At 47.3% G+C, this 20,731-nt stretch overlaps 1 protein-coding gene across 1 annotated transcript in view; it reads right to left on the reverse strand.

Annotated features, from left to right (window-relative positions):
- Positions 1–420: 420 nt before the first annotated feature.
- The window catches only part of Capn8 (calpain 8), a 71,325-nt gene continuing 51,014 nt past the window's right edge, over positions 421–20,731 (reverse strand). Inside the window, exons 10-20 of the mRNA XM_027418792.2 lie at positions 20,522–20,697; positions 15,407–15,618; positions 14,124–14,160; positions 11,472–11,540; positions 9,255–9,312; positions 8,098–8,162; positions 4,689–4,757; positions 4,213–4,291; positions 3,588–3,704; positions 2,691–2,749; positions 421–1,070 (exon numbers count right to left, since the gene is read on the reverse strand). Of these exons, the coding sequence (XP_027274593.1) occupies positions 1,047–1,070; positions 2,691–2,749; positions 3,588–3,704; positions 4,213–4,291; positions 4,689–4,757; positions 8,098–8,162; positions 9,255–9,312; positions 11,472–11,540; positions 14,124–14,160; positions 15,407–15,618; positions 20,522–20,697 (965 nt within the window). The 3' untranslated portion in view covers positions 421–1,046. The remainder of the gene's footprint in view (positions 1,071–2,690; positions 2,750–3,587; positions 3,705–4,212; positions 4,292–4,688; positions 4,758–8,097; positions 8,163–9,254; positions 9,313–11,471; positions 11,541–14,123; positions 14,161–15,406; positions 15,619–20,521; positions 20,698–20,731) is intronic.

Consider the following 20,731-nt stretch of genomic DNA (forward strand, 5'->3'; position numbering starts at 1 on the left):
TGGCAGAGAGCGCGGTAACATGCAGGCAGAGCGGGTGCTGGAGCTGAGAGCCCTACATTTTGACTCAGAGGCAACAGGAAGTTGACTGCTGCACTGAGTGAACCTTGAGATGATACCTCAAAGCCTTCCCCCCTACAGAGATGCACTTCCTCCAACAAAGCCACACCTACTCCATCAAGGTCACACCTCCTAATAGTGCCACTCCCTTTGGGGGCTGTTTTCTTTCGAACCATCACAGTAGAGCAGAAGGATTTGTAAAACATTCAGCAAAGGTGTCTGAAAGTAGTTAAAATAGTGAACCAAGTAAATGCTGCAAGCAAAGCCATGCCACTATTAAAGACAAACTGAGCTCTTTGCCCTGATAGAAGAGCAAACTTCAAGGCAAAAATCCCACCTATTGAAGACCACAGGGCATAGAAACTCATTTGAAAGACTTTTATTTGCAATAAGCGTGTCTATAAAAGAATGCTGAAAGGGACACTCAGGAAATGTTTCCCCAGGCTTTGGGGTACACAGAATCCATTGCCACCATCATCTTTGGAATCCTGGCTATATCTTGGGTTGCTAACAAGAATTGGTGTTGTCGTGTTCTCTAGAAAGGCCTGTGCTCTTTCTCAGCATAGCTAAAACTCTGCCTCTTTCCCCTAGGGCCCTCAGAAGGATCCCTGCTTGCAGCAGGTCTCCCCTCCAGGAAAGCATCCATCTCTTCAGCCTTCTGGCAGCTTAGAATCGTATCTTTCCCATCGCAGGTTGTCCCTCAGCATTTCACTTCTCTAGAGGACAGCAGAAACCATTCTGACCCACAACTTCAACTGATTGATTTCCTTCCTCTGGGCCCTGAGATCAGCTCAAACAGCACATAGCTCCGAGCTGCTGAGAGATCTGGGGCTCCCCAGCCTGCTCTGTTGGGACAGACCAGTGTCTCAGGAACAGTGATTAGCTGGAACAATACAACAATCAGAAAATGTCACTTGAGGATCCGTGTTCATAAGATTGCAAAGAGACAAGCGGAAGACAGGGAAGCTATTGATGTCCAAAACACCAGCTCAGACCAGCACACAGCACAGCCACTGCAAAAGAAGAGACAAAACCAGTGCACAGCCTCCAGGGAGCATGTGGCCTTTGACCACAGATGTCATCCTGCCCTGTATGTCACCACTTGTCACAGCTCCATCCTCCAGCCAGTGCCACGTTCACTTACAGGAAGCTCTTTACAAAGTGACTGAGAGCACTACAGAAAATGTGACTTAGAAAAGGCTCTATGCCCAAAATGGGCTTCCAAAAGTGGGTGTGTCAATGAATACAATGGGCCCTGTCTATCAGCAAGTTCCACATCCATAATTCAAGGGCAGATTAAAACTCCTCAGGAAAAGAATTGCATCAGTGTTGAATAGGAACAAATTTCTTTCCTTGTCATTGACTCCATAACCAATGAAGTGAAACAACTCTTCCCAGCATCAGCATCGGTATTCTATGGGGCACCATCAATAGGCTAGCGAGGGTGTAGAGTGTGCAACAGGATGGATATAGGTCCTGTGCAAACACCACACCGTCTTATACAAAGGTCTGACACATCCAGACATCTTAGGAGGGCTCTGAATTCAAATGCCCATAAAGGACAATTATGTTCATATTCATATGTATCTTTACAAACATACATATATCCTTATATATGTATTCCTGTATTCTTATATCTACACTCTACATATATGCATATATTCCTGCATTTATATCTATATTTCATATATAATTATATGCATTCCAATATGCATGTGTATATTCCTGCACTTATATCTGTATTTCATACATGTGTGTGCATATATGTTCTTATATGTATCTGTGTATACTTATACATGAACACTTCAATTTAGGTCCTACACTAGTCTCCAGATGTCTACAGGAATCTACATATATGTTATAAAGAAAGCTTTTTCTTGATCATAGGAAGTTTTCGATACCATTTCCATTCACAAGAAGAATGAAAAACAGTTGGACTCCGATAACATGATAGCATGGTAATAACCCCGTCCTCTAACGTGGCAGTAGGGTATTAAACCAGTCTTCTAGCTCTACCACCCCAGAAGCATGTCAGAGGCTAATGCTGCCTCATAACTTGGACCTCTGAGCCGTCTACACTTCCTGTTCCACCTGGCCCTCTGCAGCAGCCAGAGACAGCCTCCCTTATCCAGAGTGCCCCCTACAGGCAGTGGCTGGCTCTCTCTCCCTAAAACATTTGTGACTTATGTACATTAGGGACCCTCGTTTATTTTGTACTTTCATTCTACCTTGTTCAGTTTTCCTTCCAGTGACCTCCTACATGTCAACTCAAGAAGTCTGGCCTTTTGAATTTTGTCTACCCCGCCCCCACCAGACAGACCAGCCCATCCGCATTAACAAGAGTTTGCCTCTTTCAAATGATTTAGATGCAGCTCGCTATTACTTTATCTTTAAAATAAAGAAAGGGAAGAAATAGTCAGAGAGAGGCACTTAATTAAATTATATTAAGTGATTAGAATGTCTAAGAGACTTCTTAAGAGACTATCTCATTCCTTCTCACGCCCACCACAGAACATTCGGGGTTTCCATGGCAATAGGCTGGTTGGTAGGAATAAACATAGCCTAGCACCTATGCTGTTCAGGGATTTCAAACTTCTGTCTACCAGGAATTCCTCAAGCCACGGGTCATTTACCTCAGCCAGAGAGAGCTGGACAATGCCGTTCTGGTTCTTGTCCAAAAGCCTGAACATTTCTGAAACACCAGAGAAGGAAGCAAGTTGGTCAGGTCTGTTTCTGGGTTTTGGAACATCAGAAAATTGTCTCTGGACAACCCACACAAAGCTGCAAGTCCCCTTTCCCTCCAGACGTCGTCTAAGCCCAGGGACCAGCAGTCAGAGTGAGCTTCTGTGGCTGCAGGTGTCTCCCAGACTGAATGAAAAAACCAATTTGTCAGCAGAGATGGTTCCTCTGGCTCTTCACCTTCAGACGCTCATAAGAAACTGAAAGTTCTTTGACAAGTGGGTTGTGGATAGTCCAGTCCCTCAACTCCATCTCTGGCCAACTGATTTTGCTCCTAAGGCTTCCAATCTTGCACTCTCCCAATGGAAGGAATGCCCCTCCCTTTAAAAGATGGTGTACTGATTATAAGACAGCAGCACCCTGAGACCCAAGAAAGGAATACAGCTACTGCCTTCCTGAGGGAGCCCACTCTCTTCCTGGAAGGTGGCACAGTCTCTCAAGTGACCCTCATGGTGCCATACAGATGAATAAACACTAAAAGCTCCTAACCCAGGACCATTAAGAGAGTCAATGCCTTGGCCTAGTGACTTTGTATAGCTCAATAATTAGGATAACATTCTCCAGGTCTCCAAGGAAAAGCAACCTTGGCCCTTTGGTGTGATCAGCCCAGACATCTGTGTGTCTACCTCCCTACTACCCTATAGTGTCTACCTCCCCTTCCTTCTGGGTAACACAGTTATAAAAATTCTAGTCCCCCAGCTCCAAAGCACTGCCAGGCCTCTCGCCTCCTGGCCTTCCATGCTCTGTGTCTCTGAAGAAAAGAAACGAGGCTGAAGAAAACTGAGACTTACTGAACAGGTTCTCCAGGCGGATCACACAAGCCATAAAACCATCAAAGTCGATGCCAAGTTCGCTGCTTGCATACCTCATGGCAATAATATCCTGCACCTGGTTGTTGAGAATGAAACCTGATGACAAAGAGAGACTGTGTCTCAGCATCTTCCTGATAAACTTCAAGGTGCTGGCATCACGGGGGCCCTCCATGATTATGTGTAAATCTGTAAATCAGGACTACTCTGCCTCTCCCGGGGAGGTCCAGGAGATGCTCTTCCAAGTCTCCACTCTTAGAGATGTCTCACCAGCTCTTTCCCTGGTCAAATGCCAGCTCATCCCTAGGACAGTCATGGCTACACAACAGCATTAAGTGCGAGAAGACAGGGTAAGGGGCTTTGTGTCTGTGGTGTCTGTGACAGAGCCTCACACCTTGTCACCACTGTCACTGCCTCGGTAACAGGCGGAGTGCAGAACACAGCACTATCCTCTCCTTCCCAGATAGAATGGATCCTCAGCAAGACTTTGTTGTCACACTGGCATCCAATGAAGAAAGCTCTCAGGAATGACCCTTAGCCGCTATCATGAGAACAACTATTTACAGTGGGCACATCTGGGACCTAAGACTACAGGGTGGGTCCTCACCTGCCTTCTTGAGAGCCGTTCTCATCTCATGGGCATCAATGGTCCCTACACGGTTGTGGTCCATTTCCTGGTAGATCTCCTGAAGCCAGAGAGAAATTGCACATGGAGAATCGCACAGCCCTGTACAACAATTTCCTCCCACTTTACTCCTCTCTTGGGAGGCCAAGGATGCACTCTAAAGAGACTGTATTGATGTCTTCAAAGAAGCTCCAGAACAAATAGAAATAGGGGTAAAGGTCAGTGTAGCACTTTGTCCTCTGAATAGCGTTCCCATTGGAGGGGTTGACATCAGTATCTCACTGCCATTGCCTTCTGACTCTCTTTTGAACAATGTGCCCAAGTTTTGACTACAGTCTGGGCAGACTAAGGTCTAGAACAGTCCAGGGATGAGTATTACACAGGGTCAAAGGGGGGAAGGGGCCAGGACCCAGAGAAATGCCCTTCTCTCCCAAGAGAGATAGAAAACAATTAGTTACCAGATACTTGCAAATCTTCAGCCAGAGTGCCTTGAGCTCCTCAGGTCCCAGGGTCCCATTCCCATCACTCTAAGCTTGTTAAAGACCAGTATCAGCAAACCCTGAATCACCAGAGAGTTTTGTCCTCTTATAAGCTCATGTGAGTGCCTTGAAGCCTTAGTGGACCTTCCGTATCTGAAGCAAGTCACACAATGGGATGATGGTGGGAAAGCCAGAGGCCAGGCACAGAGGTAAGAACAAACCACAGCCTGAGACCTCCTAACAACACTGACAGCGTACCCTTATTATCCTGGGTGACAGCGGCTGGGACTACGTGGCTTATACACTTACTTCCAGACTAAAATTTCTATGATTAGTGCAATTTCTCATTCAAATAATGTTAGTATCATCAGAATGTCAAAAAGAAATACCAGGTGCTGCAACCATGGGGTCTTCTCAAAGGCACAACAAAACCGAAAGAGGTGTGAACGTTGGGGGAGGCCATGTGGAATTTTCCATATCTTCTGTATCTTCCTTCCAAGAGTACTTACTGAGTGCTGAACTAGACATGGGGGTTTGGTTTTAAATCGCCCTTACCCTCATAAAATTCAGTCTCTTTTCTCACCAATCACAACAAAGCAATAAACATCACTGTGTTACAGAATAAACCATCAATCCTCCCCATGTATGTTAGACAGCCAAATAGGAGTTTGTACCCAAGAATGTAAAGCATTCTGTTCCAATCTAGATTTGGAGTGACCACCAAAGGTCCAGCTGAAAGGCTCCGTGCCCAGCAGGGCACTCTTGGGAGGTGGTGAAGCTTTGAAGAGATAGGTCTAGTAGAACACCTCAGGTCATTGGAGGCACGCCCTTGCAGGGGATGTTGGACCCTGCCTCTTCCTCTCTCTCTCTCTCCCTCCCTCCTCTCTCTCTCTCTCTCTCTCTCTCTCTCTCTCTCTCTTTCTCTCACTTCCTGGATGCCGTGAGGTAAGTGTTCATCTCATTTCCACCATTGTGTGCTGCCTCATCATAGGTCAGAACAGCCAAAATTGTGAACTCAAATCTTTCCTATTATTACAATTTCATTATTTCAGGTATTCTGTTAAAATTGTGGAAGGCTGACTAACGTTCTCATCCTGTCAGAGCATCCAGTTTGGGGCTGTATTTCTGATTAGTGCTGAATGTTGGCTGGACCACAGCCTTCACACCCTCACTACAACATAAACAACCAGTCTGCACAGAGAACTGAATGTTGGCTGGACCACAGCCTTCACACCCTCACTACAACACAAACAACTGTTCTTGGCAGGGTATTGGGCTCAGGGAAATAGCACCCCAAGTCTTGGTACTATCCATGCTTGCATCTCCTATCACCCCCACAATGGCTGTACAAACTAGACAATCTTATTCCATTCTTCTCCAGTAAAAGACCCTGACAGTCCAAGTATTTAGTAACTTCTCTAAATGTATATACCTGGTTAGTAAGGATGACAGAATTTAACCTTTGTGTGTTCCAAAGTCTAGATAGACTTACTGAATCAGGGTCTCCAGAACTGAAATTTAAGCAATGGCATTTTCAAGTTTCCATGGGTGAGGGAATACTGATGTGTGTTCTAGTACTTGAAACATCATGCTAATGGAAGCACCATCTGCTGTAGGATTCCATGGGTACACATGTGCACAATACTCAGATTTGCAGAGGTAGACGATATAGTAGCAGCTGCCATAGTATGGGGATGGGGGAATAAAGAGTGACTGCTAATCCAAGAGCAGGGTTTAGGTGGAGTGGGCTGGCAAAAATGTTCTAAACCAGATGGTGATGGCTACACAGCTCCAAATCTAACAAAAGCCACGAATGCAGTGTACATCCCAAGTAAGCATGTTCTAACGTGTGAACACATCTGAATAGACTTGCCATCTTTCTAAGTCCTCAGGGGCATTTTCACTGCACATGGAGATTTAAGCCCATGTGCACACTCAAGACGAAGACAGAGTCACCAAGCCAGCACGCTTTGCAGCCATGAGATCCAGTGCCACTGGGAACAATGTGTGGGTAACTACAACAGAATCTGAGTCTGAATTGAAAGCAACAGGAATCTTTGACGATGACAGTTCTGAAACCAAGGACCTAGTCACAGCAAAGTGAAGCAAACAGTTTTCTGAACTGTTAACCACACTCCCATGGAAGGACACAAGGGCAAAAGACTCCAGCACTATTCAGCTAGTGGCCACTTGGGGCACCGGGGCCACTAAACAGCACCACCTACCCATCAATGATGACTTGCACAGAGGTTGCCACACACTCCACTACCCTACACAACCCTGCCATGTCCAAAGGAAAGTCACTCTCTGTCCTCAATGGGGCTGGAGAAGGGGTCCTGGAGTAAGTTATCGTCATGAATGAGGTCCTTAAGAACCAAGGAGAGCCTTCCATGCTAAAGGATTCACCTTCACCACCACTAAATGTTGAATGGCCCCTGGACTTGCCCCCAGGCAAAGCTTAAGAAAATGCTGTTGAGCCATTGGTAGCCTGTACCTTTCTGTAGAATTTCCCTGGCATACAGAATACCCTTTCTCTATTCTTCATGGAAACTCCTACCCATTTGTAGCAGATTGAGTGTTTATGTGCCCCCCAATCCACGTGTCAAAATCTAATCCCCGTATAAAGGTATCAGGAAATGGGGCCTCTGGGAAGTAATTGGGCCACAGAGGGGCACCCTTCATGAATGCAACTGTGCTATTATAAAGTAAGTCCAGAGAGGTCCCTTTCCACCTTGTGAAGCTACAACCAGGAACCAGGAGACAAGCTCTCACTAACACATCTGCCACATCTTGGTCCTAGGCTTCCCAGTGCCTCAAACTGTAAGGTTGTCTATTATTTATAAGCCCACGGTTAAAGGTCTTGTTCAATAGTATTCTGGCAAACACTAAAAAGACCGATCTTCAATAGGAGATGAGATCAGAGAGAACAAATAGGTTTTATCTTGTACCATAATCCTGAACTATTGGCAGTGGATATCCAAGGGCCATGTTGAGAGTCTGAAGAATGGGGAGAGCTGAGGAGAGACTCCCGTGAGGGTGGAGAGTTGGATGGATTTCAGCAGGTGGAGGTACTGGGATCACACAGTGTGGAGGAAGAATGGGAAAATACCTCCACTTGCTGTCTCTAAGTTCCATAATTTTAGACTAGGAATTCAACTATGAATATCTTGGTTTTTTATGAATAACTTGGAGATAGTCTCGAGTGTGGTAAAGACAATTTGCAAAATGACACATTTTTCTTTAAAACTCTAACACAATTCCTAACATATGATCACTAAGTATGTTTCCTTCCTCAGTTTCTCCCCTGCCCTCCCTCCTTACTGGAAAAAGGTAGAGGAGCCTTTAAAACAGAAAAAAAAAAAAAAAAGATGTGACATTTAAAGGATACATCCAGCAGGCTGATCATTTCTCTGCAAGTGTTGATGTTGAATACATCAAATTTCATGCCTGTTCCTAAATATTTAAAAAGAAAAGAAGGTGGGAGTCTGGGTTGTTTGAAGAAAGGGAAAATAAATGATCTAGACAGTCAGTAAGTGACTATCAAAGAGAGTACAATTTCAGTGGAAAAGGTTAGAGCATCATGGGAGGCTCGGGACAGATACCACCAGCCTCTTGGTACCCTGGCATGTATGGTGCTGACCAGCACTGGCATTGTACTTCAGCTTTGATACCCACGGGTTTGTGTTTATAAACTTACATTTCACCTTCCAATGGTGACATTACAATGGTGAGAATGATGCTATTGCAACCAAGAACTGGTTGAATCACAGGCATCTCTCTGGAGCTCCAGACATCCCTGCCCTCTACCTTCACCTGGTCACTAAAGACCTTGTAGCCCCCTCCTTTCCTCTCTGCTCTAAGCCATAGAAGGAGAGCAGAGAGCAGGGGGGCTAGCCTAAGCTAGGACAGAGCTCTGAGCCCAGAGCACTGCTCAGGGCCCTGCCTGTCTCCTGGCTGTCGTGAGAGCCCATCACCCAAGCAGATGAAGGACTTAATCCTGGCTATGCCTGGACCAGAACAGAAAGTGCCTGGCTCCGATGGCACTGAGGCTTGAAATAGGGAACAACGCCCTCCTTGGAGAAGAATGGCAGAAGTCTGAAGCTTTGAACAACTCAGGATAGGCAAGAACAGTCAGAATTGCCCCTCCTACCTACTTTCCCAAAGAAGCTCAGTAAAGGTTCTTCAGGCAACATTAATTTTGTAGGAGAGTGTCACATAAATCAAACACAGCCCAGCTTCCCTGCTCTCGGGACTTACAAATAATTGCATTTGATGTCAGGATTCTTGGTCCTGCCGGGTCTGTTACTTACCAGTGTGAGTCTTACCTCGCCCAGTGCCGCCCCTCCCCAGATGCTCCTACAGGCCAGATACTCACCATACAGAGTTGGGATCTCTAAAGCTGGAGGCACCCTGAACACCCCCCTCCCAACACACACACACCTGGGGTACTTCTGGCCAACCTCTGTCTGTCCCCTCTCTCAGCCCCACCTGGCATCTCTCTTGGATGCCCATGGACTTGCTGATTGGTCCCAGGGGAGAACTCACGTGTGGATAACACTTCATTCAGGGCTCTCTTGAGCTGATTAGCACTCATCTCAGAATCCTAGAAAGAGCCCCAAAGTGAATTGCATCAGAACCAACAAGCTATTCCATGGCATCCAATTAACGTAGGGCTCCCTCCCAAGTCAGAATCCAGGTCCACCAGCCCTTTGATTTTTCAAAGCATGTGATATTTAGAAACTCAACTTCCCCATTCCCTCTGGGGTCCAGCAGCCCGGAAGAGCACAGAAGGGTTAGTGGGGAACATGGAGAGATGTCGGGAACACAGAGAGATGTCGATTGTACAACTTGGCACCTACCTCTGCAGACGGCTGCCAGACCAGCCTCTTGCTGTGTTTCATGGGACTTGCTTAGTCAGAGAACAGAGTGTGACAAGCAGTGTCAACGGGAACTAGCACTAATGTACCACACGCCCAACGTGCAGCATCATTAAATCTTTAACAAAACTGCATCCATGCTACAGTTAAAGAGCCATGTCTACAGAAACTGCTAATCATTGCACACACATACAACAGCACGGATCATTGTGCTGTATCGGCTTGGGGCTCACAGGCACCAAGTGCCAGATTTCTCACGTGTGTGTGAATACATTTCAGGCAGGAATTCAGATTCAGGGGATGAAGCAACCATGTGTATGTGGTGTGAACACTGAGTCAGAGAGAATATGCACATCTTAGCACTCAGATAGAAGATAAGCCTCACGCAGGATGAGGGACAGGGGCACAGTAGAAGCTGTGGGCTGTAAGCTGAGTTCCAGTCTAGACTCTGCCCATTTTTCACACTCTGACCTTAGCCTAATCACTCTGGTCCTCATGCACTCCCCCAGCCAGGCCCTAGCATTGCAAAGGTGAGACCAGCATTTCGCAAAGCAGTGTCTCTGGATGGTCTCCCTGGGGCATAAAGTGATCAGTCCTAGAGTAACATCAGGGACCCCTCTGAAAAACCTCTCCACAGACAAGCTAATCAGTCGTTCATCGGCCAGGAAGAAATCGATGCCCAGAGTTCTTACTGGACCTTGGCTGTGACCTTCAAGAGGCCTTGTGACTTTCGACCAGTTCCTTAGCCTTCTGTAACTTTACCAGCAGAGGAGGAACTAGGGATCCGAGTCCCTTCTCCATCACCCCTCAACCACAGAGAAACGTAAGACAAGCTTGGGAAGAAATCTACAAGCAACAGTGTTTTTTCTGGTGTTTTGGATGTGCTAAATAAAACATGGCCCCTTGGCAGCGGAGGACGGAAACAAGCCTCTGCTGGGAAAAACACCGGCCTAGCATCCACACAGTGCTAAAGGGCCACATTCCGTGGGAGCACTCGCCAATGGCCACTTGGGGGGGGGGGGGGCTGCTGACAGGGTCACTTTGCTTTGCTGCAAAGGTTTCTGGTGTATTTTGTGGGGTTTTTTTTCCTCCTATTCCTCCCACATACCCTGGCATTTCAGTGGGGTAGGAGGTTCAGGCAAGGCAGAAAGCATAGCTTTTCCCTTCTCAGGGTCTTTTTTTTTTTTTTTAAGCATTTTATGACCCATCAAAGATGTTCAATTTCTATGAGGCCAGTGGGGACACACTGAGTCTTGAGTGAGCTCAGATTTATGACTGCTAAATGACTGGGACCAAAATGGACCCTGGACAGGAGGGTTGGGGGTGGGGGAGAGAGAGAAGGAACAGGGGAGTGTGGGAAGAACAGCTGTGCAATCCCTGATGGTAATCACATTCATACACACACCAGAGACAGACTTAGATCCCACAGCACAGCTGATCTCCAGTGGGCCAGGCTGCTGCGTGTGTCTCCATCCCCAGGGCAGGTTAACTGAGTGGCCTCCTGCCGAGGCTGGGCAATTCCACCTCTGGAGGCTATCCATTTAAAGCGGTCACACTGCCCTGGCTTTCTAGTCAGAGGCCCCAACTGACAGGACCAATTTACAAACTGAAAGGCTTTTGGCCAGACCCAGAGATTGGGCTTTTCTATTTTCTCAAGTCAGTCAACGCAGGAAGAAAAGTGGCCTCTGGACAATAGTTATTCTCTCTCTCCTCAAAACACAGGAAAAGCCTGCCGGCTTCAGGCAGGATGAAGTGACAAATGCTAGGTACAGGCTAGAGACCCAGAGTGTGCAGCTTCGCCCTCTGTGCGACTGCAGACCAGAGGGAGTGCGGGCCTGAGCCTGCTGCCACTCACCCGCCCAGCGTGGAAGCCACCCGCCCTCACCTTGCCTGCGAACTCCTCAAATAGGCTCCAGAAATCCTCATCTTCTCTGTCCATGTCACATGGGTGTGGCTGGAAAGGGGGACAGTGATGACATTAAAACAGGAACTGGGGAGAGAAACATGGAGAATCCCAAGTAACCCGTTAGCGTGTGCTGGGCCAGGCTTCGGGCTAAGTGGGGGCACATGGTGGTATGAAAAAGGTCCCTCACAGTCACAGGCATTTGAACTCTTGTTTCCTGGGGAGGCTTAAGAGGTGTGGCCTTGCTGGAGGGACTATGGGGTTAAAAGCCTCATTCTGCTTGCCTTTCGGCCTCTCTGCTTTGATTTACGTTTGGAGAGTGAGCTCCCAGCTTCCTACTCTTGTTGTCCTGGCTGCTCTTTTCTCTATGCCTCCCTGCTGAGATGGACTCTTATCCCTCTGGCACCCTAAACCCAGATAAATTCTCACCACAGTTGCCTGGGGCACAGTGTCTTATTACAGTGACAGATAAGTAATGAATACGGTGGTAAGGAAGGAAGCCACCCAGAGGGTTGGCAGTCCAGAGCTCCTCTCGGAGTCTACAGTCCCTGAATTTCTTCTTTTAAGACTTATTTAAACGTTATCGGTCTCTATGTGTGGGGAGGGGTGTGTGCATGTGTGTGCCGTGCCCACGGAAGCCAGAGGCATTAGAGCCCCAGGAGCTGCAGTGACAGGCAGTTGTGAGCTGCCCTGCATGAGTGCTGGGAACCATACTTGGGTCATCTGCAAGTTATCTTATCTGAGGAACCATCTCTCCAGACACCTAAGCCTTGAATTTTGGGTTTCAACCCAGAATCACTTTCAGAGAACAACCAAAACAGACATAGGGAAGTCTCAGCCTGGGTCTAGAGAATGTCTAAGGATTTCACCAACAACCTCATAGGAATCTGAACTCCAGAAATTGTATGAAAAATGTGAGACTGTTTATATGCACTTTCCTAGCTTTTACAGAGTCCAAAAAAAAGGCTAAAATGTAGTTAAGATCGCAGCCTAGTAGATACAATGCTACCAGAAGCCAGTAGACTAGAGTCGAAGTAGACAGGCTGCTTGCTGAAGCCTATCTCTGCAGACCGATCACCCCCTTCCTAATGCTAACATTAAACTCCCTAGGACCATTTCATAGCATCATTTTGAAAATCAAATGAAAGCTAATGTGTGCCAGTCCTTTAAAAATTACAAGCCATTCTATAAATGCCTTTGACCGAATGCTTTCAAAATTATCTCTGATTGTCATCACCACAGAACTAAAAGGGCAAAGCTTCCCAGATAGCCTGAAGAGTTTCCAGAAACCAGGTCGATTTCTTCCAAAGCCATCCCTAGGGTAAGTACACAAAGCCCAGGATAGCTTAATGATGCTGTAATCATAAGTTACATCGGCAGGAAGGGTCTCATCTTTATTTACTTCCTGTGACTTAGTGCATCCACGCTGTGAGACTGTCTCATCACTATACACTTCTCGTATATGGGGAGACTGAGGTTCAGAGAGTTAAGTAATATCACAGAAAGATTGTAAGAGCCAGAGGTCGGGGAAGATGGCTGCAAAGTGGTATCTGCTAGACACGTGAAGGCTGATACGCTCATGAGCTCACAGCTGTGATTTGCCTATACAAACCTGTACAAGATAGAGCGCGCCAGCATGCAATGTGGGTAGTGAGAGGCGTGTGAGACCCTACGCCTAAATGAGGAGGTTTTGGCAGGTGATGGATGCCGATGGAGGGAAGGTCTAGTTTTCTTCAGTTGTGGGGCTGTGGTAGATTGCCCAGTTACGGGCAGCACTAATTGTACCAAGAGGGTTATGAAGGAGGAGGAGGAGGAGAAAGAAATGAAGGTGGAGTTGGGGGTTGGAGAGAAGATATGGGGGTGGATATAATCTAAATACACTGCTAAAGAATACATAATTAAAACACAAACGTAAACAGCGGAGTGGCAGGGGTCAAGGTCGCACAGATAAATGATGGAACCACGATTCAGATGTCCTTCTCTACCATCCTCTAGTGTGACAACCAGAGGTTGCTGAATGAATTAACAAATCATGTCTCAGAGATTTGTACAGGAGGAAAACACCCATTCTGGTAGGCCATGGGACTTCCTGTCTCCTACACCCTGTTCTCCCAGACTATGGGGCTCTACACAGGGCTACTGATGCTGCCATCACACGAAAGATGCACAAACACAAAGCCACACATAGGTTCTTTAGAAGGAAAAAGTGACAGTTTCATACACATGATTTAAAGAGCCTTTTCAGGGGAGAAAGTTGTTATATTGTTCATGTAATGTACTTTAAAGTCTAGTGGCAAGCCCATACATTCTAGACAGAGCATAATATTCTATTATTCTGGGGAGAAAATGTATGAAATTGCATTTCAAAGGGCAGAGCCAAGTGAGGTGGTGCACCCTGAATCCCAGCCCCTGTGAGACAAGGGCAAAAGGAATGGCTGCTCAAGGCTAGCCTGTGCTACATAGCAAGACCATGTCTCAGGCGCACACATAACACCACAGTCTATGCATGTGGATAGATGCTGTCTGCATCAGGGTTAGTGGGACAAGCCTAAGCTAAGCCCAAGCTTTTGTCATTAATAGTAAGTCTCCCGGTCATTATTTGGGGGCTGACAAGAAAGTGCTCCACCAGCATACCTCGTGTGGGGCTCCAGCTACAGCATGCCCAATTTCCCTGAAATTCAGACAGAAACAAATCAAACACGAAAAAGCAAGTTTAGCCAATGGCCCGGTTCTTTCAGAGAGAATTTCTTCTAATGGGAAATTGATCTCACACCCAGGATTTTCAGTTCCTACTTAAAAATAACTGTTTAGCTGAGCCCCTAAAAGGAACCCTTCCCCTTCACTGCCCAAACACACACCCCACCCTGGAGTTTTCATCAGACATAAGGTTTAGTCTGCTCCCCCTCGGATTATAGAATCCCGATAGCCCATCTTACCCCAGGCTACTCTTCTGTCTTCTACAAACCTCACTGCCAGACCCTCTGCTGGCCTCATGGAGAAAGTGGAGTGCGGGCCTGGGTACATGGCAGGGGCTATGCAGTATGTATGTGGTGTGCCCTGAGGATTTGTGGTATGGTATGTGTGTATGGTACACGTGGTGTGTGGTACATGAGGTATGCATATAGGTTCTGGGTGTCTAAGTGAATATTATATGTGTGCTGTATGTGTAGTGAGTATTGTGGTGTGTGTGCAAGTTACGTATTAATGGTATGTGGTATTGAAATATATGGTATGTATTATGTATGTAGTGTGTGCTATGTGTGCACATAAGAAGTTGTGGTAAGTATATATGGTATGTATAATATATACTTGTATAATATATGTGTTTTGTGTGTTGCTTGATTGTGTTATATATTTGATGCATGTATTGTGTACATACGTGATATACACGGTGTGCATGCTGTGCTTGTGTATATGTTTATCTATAGTGTGTGTGTGGTATTACATTGTGGACATACAGAAGGTGAGGGATGCATGGATGGCACATATGTCTCATATATATATATATATATATATATATATATATATATATGATGTGGGTTGTGTGTAATGTGTGTAACTGGTGTGTGTATGTGTATGGTATGTATACTGAGTGTGTGTGTTGTGTGCATATCCCTTCCCCAGATCTCATCAGCCTCTGCCAGGCAGTAGGACAACTGGTCTATAGGCTGTTGATGGTGCCCTGTCTCGCCAGCCTCGACGTTTCTGGAGGAGGAAACTCCCAGTACTATAGAGCAAAGAGGAGGCAGCAGGAGGCACACCCAGGGAAGGCCCCTGGGAGGCGTCACGCTTTCCAAACTTCCTCTAGAAGGATCTACCCGGATCCAGGGCCAGGTCATTCAGCAACTGGTGCCTCCCAATGCTGCATGTCCACCTGCGGCCTAATTCAGAGAACGTCCCCCACAAAGTAGACTCACAGAGCCTTGGCCTTCTTTTCTGAGAACACCCTCAAGCAGAAGTCACCGTCCTTGAAGGGCTCAAAGGTAGATGGCACCACCAGGTACTGTCCTGGGGGCAGTTGGACCCGGCTGGACACTTCCCGCAGGTTCATGTAGGTGCTGGAGCAGGCATAGGGCTGGTGGGACTGGAAGAAATCCCGGCCCAGGTGAGCCTCCGTGTGACTCTCCAGCTGCACAAAGCAACGCGCAGAGTCAGTTTCTCCCTGGAGCTCAGCCCAACCCTGTTGAATTAGAGATTGTTCTCTGCACCTGCTGTGTAAGAACTGAGAGACGTTCAGTTCAGTCACAAGCTAGCTCACTGCGTCTCAACCGTCAAGCGGATTGGGGTACCTCCTGGGTGCCAAGCCCAACGAGGCTGTGGCCTTAACTGTGACATTGACCAGCCCCTCTGCCCTCTAGGCCTCCCCAGCTAAATGAAAGGTGGAGCTTGGGGTATCTAGTGTGAGCTTTGCATATTTTCCCTCATGATTCCAGCAGCCAACACTCTGTGGCTGTCTCTGTGAGAACAGCGTTGACTCTCACAGTCCAGACCAGGGGCTGGAAACTTCAACCCTGGTCCTCAAGCGAAGTGCTCTGGGAGATGACCAGATTGACAGAAGAGGTGGCTCTCCAAGCCCTCCCTGTTCTGCATCCCTCCTAGCCTCCTGGGGGTCAGGACTCTTCCTTAGAGTAAGATGTGCCCACGAATTTGTTGTGAGGAAGGGTGGGAGGATGCTGCTAGTGTGTGACACGGGCTAATTACTAACTGCGGAGTGCTCGGAAAACACAGGTGCCAGCATCATTAGCGCTGTAATTAAGCCTCCCCGGCCCTGTACCTTTACAATCAATCTTTATATGACGCCTATGGCAGAGGCAGGTGCAGGCAGGCTGCGAGAGCTGAAACGCCCACACTGGAGCAGCCAGTGTCCATGCATGGTCACCCGTTCTGGATCTCAGTTCTGCTGATCAGGGGAGAAAATAGGACTCCCTTGTCCCCCTGTCATTGCCCTGGTGGGATGCCTTGGGGATCCTTCCAGGTGGCAACTAGGACAACCACAATGCTTCAGATTATCTCTGAAAATGTATACCCTGGGCATAAGAGTGCTGGGGCATCACCAGGGCCACAAGCAACATCTGAGTGTAACAAGTTCAATGTCATTCCTGGTATCCCTGATGGAAATGAGGGGAGAAAGAGTCCAGCTGGAGAAGGTGCTGTCAGTACAGATGGGCGGCTAACTGATATCTGGGCTTGGCTGGGCAAACAGAGTTTCTGGGAGAATCCAAGGGTGGAACCAACCAAAGAATCCTCCTTTAGGAAGCCAGAGTGGGGTGGGACCTGGAGCCCCTGAGGCAAGAGCTGGGTTCCTTTGGTGCTGTCAGAGACCCCATCCAGCTAGGTGTCAAGGGTCTCTGGCCTTCACATCGTCCCTTGACCTAACTCAACTAGCAATGGTGGTGTGGGAATCAAGCGGGCTCAGCTGAGGGTGTTTCTCAGAAGTGTGAGGCCAAGGTCACCAGGTGAGCCCTGCAGGGTGGGGCATGTGCAAATTGTTAGGCCCATCCCAGTCCAATAGAGCCAGACATTATAGCCATGAGGCCCAATGGTCTGTGATTTAACAGTCCCTCCAGAGATGCTGAGGCCAGAAGACTCTGAGACACTTGCAGATCGCAGGATCTACACCAAGGGCACACTGGGTGCTCCTGGGGAGAGTTCTACCACTCATACATAGGACCCCACACTCATATCGATGGGGCATCTCTGATGGGAGCCACCATTAACCACACTTAACTCAGGTTTGGTTTCCATTGCTTTCTGGTAGAGAAAATAATGCAGCAAGCCACCCACCCGTCTGTTCCCTCCATAATAAACAGCATGCATTTGAGACCCAAGGGCCTGAGAGACCAGTAGTCTGCAATCCAGGAACATAGCCTGGGCCCAAGCCTATGCATCTGGGCCCTGTGGGTCTGCCCACCTCCCTGATCAAGGTGAGAACCTGGGAGAGGAGAGGAGGCAGCAGCCTGTCACATGGCACTGCCTAATTAGTGCAATTGACTCCAAGTCAAAACCCAGGCATGGCTACACACTAGAGTTGAGGGGCTGTTTATAAACCTACAATGTCTGTATTCTCCTGACCCCAAGATGCTGCTATAACTCGCTGGGATGGAGCCTGTACACTGTGATTTTTAAGACTTCTTAGGCTGCAGCTGAGTTTATCCTGGCCTAGCACACTCCTTGCTTTGTGCTGACTGTGCTCTTCTGTGGGACCATGCAGGTCCCCTCTCTGGAGTGTTTCCAGGCTCCTACCTTCAACCGGCGGAGGTGGGTGGTATGGCTGAACAAGGCTCAGGAGATCAGGAGATCAAGGCTCAGGAGAACCTCAGACCATATGGACACTACTGGTAAAATTCCCTAAGATAATTGTGAATTACTGGGGAGCATGGAACAAGCCAGCGCAGAGGGTGAAGTTGGCACTTCTCTTTCTAATCAGACACCAGGGCATTCTCTCAGCAAAGCGAGAGCGGTCAAGGGACCATGGGCACTCCTCTAATTTGGAGTTTAAAACACAATCAGCCACACAGAGGCCTCCCCACCCCTCAGGAGCTTCCAGAATTACTTTGGCCAGCTTTCCCTCAGTAACCTGGACACTTCAGACAAAATGCTCTGAGTCTGCCTGGCCCTGAGTCTCCTGGGCCAGGCAGGAAGAGCCACTGCCCACAGACACTGGAAGGGCAGTCATCTGTGAAATGCAAGATTCTGAGTGGGTGACAGGAGGAGGGCTATTTAGCCTTCAGGGGTGCCTGGCAGCTTCTCAATTGGTCACAGGTTTTCAACCTCAGGCTAGAGTCCAGCTTCAGACAGTTACAGCCAGAGAAGGGAGACACAGGCAGGGATGAAAATACATCCCTAACTAGCCAAGCTACTCCTCACACCCTGCAACTCAGCTAATCCCCACACCCCAGGTGTTCTCCTCACCTGGGCTGCTCCCCTTGTCCCAGCTTCTCCCCACATCCATCTCCTCAATTTGACTTTAAAACCAATCTGTTCTCAGAGTTCAAACTCTAAATTATATGCCTCCAATGACAAGAAGTGGGACCACAGATCACATACCCTGGAGTATTTTATAAACAGCTATAATTTTGCTGTGTGTATTATTTATTGGTGCAAACACCATACCACACACAGCTATTGAGAAAGAATGTCTTTTGATCTGGCACAATGAAACAGGCCTGACAGATGAAGCACTGGCCAACATCCCTGAGTGGCTCACCCTATAACCGCCCCTGCCAACTGTCAGTTCTCTAAAACAGTCACTAAGTTTTGAGCTGTCAGGGAGCACATGGCATGCCTTCGGGCTAGAATGTTCTCTCTTCTCCACCTTTTAAATCTAGGTCATCTTTTGAAGACCTGATTAAAGCCTCCCCCAGCATGACACTGAGGAGCCCAGACTGCTGTGGTGGTACCACCGTTACAGGTCCCCCTGCCCTGTCAGCAACTGGGTGTTTTGGCTGTCCCATTCCTGATTGGGAGCACCCAGAGGACAGCACTATGATGCTAGTCCTCAGTGTCCCCAGATTCAGGTTCTGCACATGGCACAGAGTAGATGCTCAGGTAAGTTTGTTGTGTTGGGATGAATACAGGGCTATTATCTCTGCATGCAGTGAGGGTGGGTTTGCAGTATTTATGCCTAGACAAGACTGGAAGAACTAAGTTGGAATAAAATGGAGCTTAGTTATTCAATTCTTCCCTCTTGTCATTAAGTAGCAATTCTTTCCCATCTCCCATCCTTCTAATTGCACACACACACACACACACACACACACACACACACACACACACACACATTGTTAGTGTTGGAAGGTAAGCCTGTGGGATTGTGTAGGATTGTTAATTTATATAATAAGACTTGCCTACTGTGGGTGGCACCATTCCCTATCTAGTATCTTGGAATATGTAAGTACAGAAAAGGAGCTAAACTGTGCAATCACCACTCTCTTCCATTTGCAGACACAAAATGACCAGCTGCTTCAGTTCCTTCTCCCTTGACTTCCTGGCATGGTGTGTTATACATTGATCTGTAGACTATAACAAACTCTTCCTTGTTCTTGTCAGTATCACTCACACACACACACACACACACACACACACACACACACACACACACACACCTGAAACCCTAAGTTTAAGAATATGATAAACAGAGCTGGAGGAGAAGGTATGGGCTTGGCAACTGAATTTTTCCGTGTTACAGAATTTATAACAATACTTCTTATTATAATGCTTATTTATGTACATTAATTTTTTACTGATATGTTGGGCCTCCTAGCAGCTCTGGGTCTTTCTGATTAGAATTATGTTTTGAACCAAGAAATTCACTTGCAACAAAACCATACCAAAAAGCAAAAAACTGAGGCCCAGTGGGATACATTGTATGGCGTCTTCGCCTAGGTAAAGAAATAGACTGTAGCATGGTCCTAGCTAGATTGTCAAGCCCTGAAAACTTGATTTATTGCATCAGGAAGACAAAGTCCACAGAAGGGTAGTCACCGGAGAAGGCTGGCGTCCTGAACCAGGAACTGAAGCCTGAGACAAGAACTGGCTGTGTTCCTCAATCCAAGACCCCACTACCAAAAAAAAAAAAAAAAAAGGCTGTGTCATTCCTTGTACCCTAGCTGGAGCCTTGTGTGTTCCAAGTGACTTCCTATGATAGGAAGAAGGGACTGTACACATTTGGCTTCTATATCCAGCCACCTTCCCCCATTCTGAAGTGCATTTTATGACTCAAATGTATTTTACCCTCATGTTCTGGGCTCTTGTCCCCTGAGATACCCATTCTTGGAAAAAAGTCTAATATGCGCATTTGTACTGAGTTCTCACTGACAGGCAAAGTGTAATGAATTGTACATCTCAGTGTTAGCCGCAGAAACTCCAGCCGTAGGGATGACTCTAATTATGGAATCCAAGCCTCAGTAAGAGCTCTAGGGATGCAAGGAAAGCATCTTATTAAGAGTATTTGAGCAGTAGGAAAGATGCACCCCAACTACTGACAGAAACATCCAGATCAAAGACATCAGTGCACCCTGACTCGGCTGTACCTGGTAGATAGCGTAGCCAATGCTGAGCATGCCCTGGCCAATCCTCTTTTGTCGCCTGCGATTCTTCTGCATTAAACCCAGCAGCACTGTACAGCAGGGTTCGCTGGTGCCCTCTTCCTGGTCCTCATCCACCTCATCCAAATAGATTTTGAACTGGGGGTTGGTCCAGTAAGTGGCTGGAAGGCATCCAGTGACAGTGGTCCAACAAGG

This window comes from Cricetulus griseus, chromosome 5 (assembly GCF_003668045.3).
Source record: "Cricetulus griseus strain 17A/GY chromosome 5, alternate assembly CriGri-PICRH-1.0, whole genome shotgun sequence".
Classification (NCBI taxonomy): domain Eukaryota; kingdom Metazoa; phylum Chordata; class Mammalia; order Rodentia; family Cricetidae; genus Cricetulus; species Cricetulus griseus.